Here is a 6,000-nt window from a genome sequence, read left to right as displayed (position 1 = left end):
ATTAATTTTATGATTGATAATTACATTTCATGTAACATGTGATTTTACAGTACAAAGGTCGTCTATCATGTCATAGTTCATAGGTCACAAGTCATGGAGATCTTTTGACCAAATTTCAAAAGAAATGTGAGGAGCAAAATTCATCTACCTCTTTTTCTCTAGTTTCACTGATTTTTGACCTGGAAAGTTTTTAATTATATGTACAAAAAATATCTAAATTATACGCATGTAAATGATCATTTACAAAATAAATTGCTAACTCTGTTGGTGTGGAACACCTGTAAAAATCTACCATTGTATTACCATAAGTATTAGTACTGACTATAATAAACAAATTGTAATATGCTGTGTAAAATACAGCATTTCATTTTGACAGTTAATCTATCACTAATTCTCTGAGGATTTCTTTGACAGGTACTTGTAACAAACAAGAATCATAAAGTTACAGACTGTGTCTCTTTAAAGTAACCACCAAGAATCATAAAGTTACAGACTGTGTCCCTTTAAAGTAACTACCCAGAACCATAAAGTTACAGACCTTGTCCCTTTAAAATAACCACCAAGAATCATAAAGTTACAGACTGTGTCCCTTTAAAGTAACACCCAGAACCATAAAGTTACAGACCTTGTCCCTTTAAAATAACCACCAAGAATCATAAAGTTACAGACTGTGTCCCTTTAAAGTAACACCCAGAACCATAAAGTTACAGACTGTGTCCCTTTAAAGTAACACCCAGAACCATAAAGTTACAGACTGTGTCCCTTTAAAGTAACTACCAAGAACCATAAAGTTACAGACTGTGTCCCTTTAAAGTAACTACCAAGAACCATAAAATTACAGCCTGTCTCCCTTTAATTCGAATCACTACTACCACTTTCTGAAAGTTGTACTTCTGTCTGTGTTACTGTAATCTTGGCTGCACCCTTTCTAGTTTTCCTGACTGTTTTCCCAGGAATAGATTTTCCTTTCAAATCACCACCATCCTTCTCACCCCTGCCACTCTTTGTAGTTCTTTTGCCGCCTCTAGCTGGCTTCCTACCTCTGTTTGCTGCAACACATTTTGTCTGTTTTGGTGCTGGCACATATCCACCTGAAATCTCATCTGAGTCACATTCAGACCCACTATTGTCCTCCTTACAGTCTTTTGAAATGTTATCCTTGTTAGATTTTGATGGCCTTCCTCTCTTCTTTGGCACTGTTGTATTATTAACTTTTTCATCTCCTCTCTCAGCATAACTGTCTCCTCTCTTGATTCTATTCAATACTTGCTGGACTCTTTTACTTTTAATTTTACGCGGTGTGCTGAACTCTGTTGGGAAGTAGGCACTAATTTTGGGCTGAGACTGTAAACAACATACAAATTTTATGTTACCAGCCAAGCTATTTAGTCAAAAACAAAAGCAATTACACAGCTGGCCATAGATGGCAGTATTCAAGAATAATGGGCACATCAAAATGAACACCACAATGAAGGTAATATGGCTTGAGTGTTTTGCTGTTCAAGAAAATAAGTTAGCAAATAGTTTGTGAATGGTGGTGATAAATTCTTTGTTATGTGAAAGAGAAGTTGGTATGATTGATGTAGAAAAAAGTTGTCAAAAATCAGTTACATCATCTAAAATGTACTTACACTTTTCTCACTAAGTTTCTTCATAACTGGTAGAAGTAATTCATCTATTTTTGTTTTAGACCAACCAAACTTTTCATTAGCAAATGTAAAATAGAGTTAAGGATTGTATAAAAAACTTGTTTCTATACCAGGTCCCCAATTACACAGCTGAGTTGACTGAGGCACAATCATGGTTTAAATCTTGCCCAAGGACTTAAGTCATTCAGAAACAAACGACAGAGATGAGATTCAAACCTGTAATCTGTAGATTCTAAACCAGCCATTCTAACCATTCGGCCATCATGACTTCATTCCATATACACAGATTTCAGTTTAGTGTGTGGCTAAGTAGACTACCACATTTTTATGAACCTAACCATAACTCCCTAGCTTTGATACTAATATGTATCTTGGGAGTCATGGTGGTCCCAATGGTTAGAGTGGCAGGCTTTGAAGCTTCATGTTGTAAATTTGAGCCTTGGGGACCTGGTAGGATAGAGGTTGCAATGTGAATGTTTTAATCCTATGCACTTATAGAGGCTGCAATGGATTGTATGCTCCCTAGGGAGTTGAGGTTACAGATTACAATGCAAAACATTGTTTCCTTGCTCTGGAATAATATTGTGTATAAGTTCCGAACTCAGAGCGTAAATAATTTACCTACTATATTTATTGGCTAAAGGGCTGTTGTGCCACTATAGATCCATGCTTGGGGTAATGATTGTAAAATGCTTTGAGCACGTGAGTGGGAAAGAGCTATATAAAAACCAACAGTATTATTAGTAGTATATACATGTGTAGTATTCTATTAAAGGATATTCCCTGAGTTGATGTAAATCAGGTACACCCCATTGGAATGATTCCTGTGATTCATCAATTGCTGGTTGTAGGTAGGCTAGTCTAACAGCTGGGTTAGGAAAACCAGATTTCACTGTTAACGTTCTCAGTTTAGATTTTAGTTTGGTTTCATTGGGTACAGCATGGACTTGTTTCTGGGCTTCATCCCACCAGTTTCTATAATAAAACAAGAAGGTTACAGAGTACAACGCAAAACATTGTTTCCTTGCTCTGGAATAATATTTTGTATAAGTTCCGAACTCAGAGCATAAATAATTTACCTACTATATTTATCGGCTAAATCACTCAGCCTTCATCAGCTGTTATTGTTTTTGGGTTGTATGCTGTCTAAGTTATGTTCTTTAACTTCACTTACCTCTGAGGCCCTCTAAGTTATCCTCTAAAACATTCAAGTAACAACACTACTCACCTAAAGGCTTTTAGGCCCTCTAAGTTACCTCCTTTAAATTCATGTAATACTTCTAGAGCCGTGACGCCACCAATACCTGCAATACCTTCTGTGTAGTCACTACCGACTAGAAATGCAAGCTGTATCATCTTGTCACGGCTTAGCACTGTTAACAAAAGAAATCATGTCAAATAGTTGCATAAATTTTACCACAATATTTGAATCCAGTGATTCTGTATTACTTCTATCTTATAGGCTGAGGATTTCCCATAAACCCATGCAGGAAATTCAGGAAATGGCTGAACACATGTTAAGTGCAGCAGGGTCAAATATTGAAATACGCCACCAGGGTGCTATTTTATTGCCTAAAATCATATGCAAGTTGATACAACGATAGCAGTTATCAATACAGGAGTACTACTAAACGAAGTCATACTCCACATGTAACTTTTTCTTTAACTTGGCCATGAAAAAATTCATCAAATCAAACATTCAATATACTCACACAGTTGTTTATTGATAGCATCACTGGTGTATAACTCGACATACTTTCTCTGGTTAAACATATTCTTGAAAACCCTTTGTCCTCCAAACAACCACACATCACTGTCGTCCGTCACCGTACCATCTGTCTGATTGCTAGAGTCTAGGAAAGCACACTGAGCTTCAGCCTCCTGAGGTCCAATGATGTATGGCAAACCAAATAACCTGAGTAACTCCTGTGAAATGAAATAAAATAGGTTATATTATATGCCATATCATATACCACATATCATAAACCACATATCATATACTCCATATCATATACTGCATATCATATGCCCATATCATTACCTCACTTCATGTAGTCCATATGATATGCCCATACCATATACTCCATATCATGTACGTATACTCCATATCATATGCCCATATCATATACCTCATATGATATCACACACCAACATTAATATTCATTCTTGATGACACAATAAATTTCATGTAGAAGTGCCTTTCTAATTGGACAAGACATGTTGACTGAATAAAAACAAACAAAATGGTACCGATGTTACAATATATAACCAAAGAATGTGGTATTTTTCAAAAGCAGGTTGACATGGTAAGCACAGACTGCAATGAATGTGACCTAACAATGCAATCACAAAATGTACAGAATAAAAAGCAGGCTGCATCTTTGAATGTGTCCTACTTAGCACAGGGCATGTGTCATCATCATCATCATCATCGCCATTGTCGTCATTGTCACTGCCGTTGTTGTCGCCGTCATCATTTCCGCACGATAGTGACACTAGTTTTCTGATTCGTGTCACTGTGACTGGTGAAGTGAAATTCTTGGTGATATGATTGAGTGAACAAGTCATGGATATTGGGTAATCACCTCACAATATAGGAAAACAAAATAATCAAAGTAACTTCTGTGAAATCCAAACCAAAGCAGGTTGACATGGTAAGCATAGACTGCAATGAACAATGCAATCATATAGGATATAGGAAACAAAATAATCAAAGTAACTTTTGTGAAATGAAATACATGTACCAAAGTATATTAAGTATGGCACACCAAACAAGTCTTTGTTAAGGATGCATCTATGCATCTACACACTCTATAGTATTCACTGGTAATGCCAAAGTCAAGTTCATCAAATGGTAAATCACAGAAACATAGTTCTAGACGTTTGAACATCTTTTCTATGTTAAAGAGACCAGCATTTTCTGTAAGCACGGCTTTGAGCTCAGACAATTATTTTGAACAAATCACTTGTCCTTCAGTGTTGAGTTGGACTTGACAGAAATATCTAAATGTAGTCATTTATTATTGTGTTTGCATTCAGTCAACAAACAAATAATTTGAAATCATTATCCCTTCAAACAAACAAACAAACAAACAAACACTAGATTTAAAATCATTTCCCTTCCACAATAAAAATGATTGTTCAAGAGAATATAGTATTCTTAGATTTAAGAGAAAACTGCTGGGACTAGGGAGTCATATAGCCTTGGATTTTAGGGAAAACTGCTCAGCCTAGGGAGTCATATAAACAAAACAAAAAGTTCCTGGCACTGAAAACAATTAAAACACACAAAATCAAAGCAGTCGTCAGAACTTGTCTCACTAACTTTATATTGCGAGATCTGAAAGATATTTTGAAAAAAAACGTGATGAACTAAAATAAAAACTGTTGTGTAGGTGTGTTAATTTTACAACTTGAATGCACTGAAAACTGATTAAGACTTGTGATTTGAAAGTAAAATTACGCAGAACTGATACCTGTACATTGACATACTTTCACTGTTATTCATTTTTACTTTCAATACAGTAACTCTAATAGTGTTACACCTGAAGGCCAACTTTAGTTTATCTCAATGAGATATCAGGAACCAAAAGCTGTTCATGCAAATGAGAAGTCCCTCAGCTGCTAGAATAATGTAAACAGTGAGGTAGCTAAATGGTCCAAAATTGAACAGTTGCGGGGCAAAGTGCTAGATCTAGCACTTCGCCACTTTTTGACAAAGTGCTAGATCTAGCACTTCGTCAGTTTTCAATTCTTTGTTACATGATGAAACAGTGTATAAGTAGCATCCTGAGCTGACAACTAATAACTATACCATATTTGGACATTATGTAATTGCCCCCAGTAAACACTATCTTCTCATTGGACAGGATTCTGTGATTGATTATCAAAGATATAATGTTAATGAATATAATGTGGATGGCTTTGGTAGAATTTGAAATTTCATCTCAGGACCTCATTGAGTTCAGACGTAACGAGAAATCTTGAGATTTGATGCAGGATAGCTCTACAATATATACACTATATATATATAAGGTAAGAGTACAGCATCCAAGAATTGTTCGGTGTACCATTTTGAGTCTACACAGTCAACTTAGCAAAGATGTGGATCACTGAATATAAGCTGGTTCAGCTGGGAATCTTACTTCTGATTGTTGATATTCCTGTGGTCATCTCAGATGCAATATGTAAAGTGTACAACCAGTCCTATGTTGACTGCAGTGCGAGAGAACTGGATCATGTTCCTGGCAATCTACCATCCTTTGCTACACATCTTGATTTGAATGGTAACAAAATCATATCAATATCACCAGGTAGTTTGGCAAGTCTTAGAAAATTGCAGTTTCTTAAT

At 35.9% G+C, this 6,000-nt stretch overlaps 1 protein-coding gene across 1 annotated transcript in view; it reads right to left on the bottom strand.

Moving 5' to 3' along the window:
* Positions 1 to 475: 475 nt before the first annotated feature.
* LOC144442063 (DNA excision repair protein ERCC-5 homolog) overlaps positions 476 to 6,000 on the bottom strand; it is a 36,186-nt gene continuing 30,661 nt past the window's right edge. Inside the window, exons 9-13 of the mRNA XM_078131334.1 lie at positions 3,362 to 3,575; positions 2,878 to 3,022; positions 2,430 to 2,624; positions 1,632 to 1,716; positions 476 to 1,344 (exon numbers count right to left, since the gene is read on the bottom strand). Of these exons, the coding sequence (XP_077987460.1) occupies positions 853 to 1,344; positions 1,632 to 1,716; positions 2,430 to 2,624; positions 2,878 to 3,022; positions 3,362 to 3,575 (1,131 nt within the window). The 3' untranslated portion in view covers positions 476 to 852. The remainder of the gene's footprint in view (positions 1,345 to 1,631; positions 1,717 to 2,429; positions 2,625 to 2,877; positions 3,023 to 3,361; positions 3,576 to 6,000) is intronic.

Source organism: Glandiceps talaboti, chromosome 11 (genome assembly GCF_964340395.1).
Source record: "Glandiceps talaboti chromosome 11, keGlaTala1.1, whole genome shotgun sequence".
Classification (NCBI taxonomy): Eukaryota; Metazoa; Hemichordata; class Enteropneusta; family Spengelidae; genus Glandiceps; species Glandiceps talaboti.
Note: the sequence above shows the minus strand (reverse complement) of the source record. Positions and strands in the feature narration are given on the sequence as shown.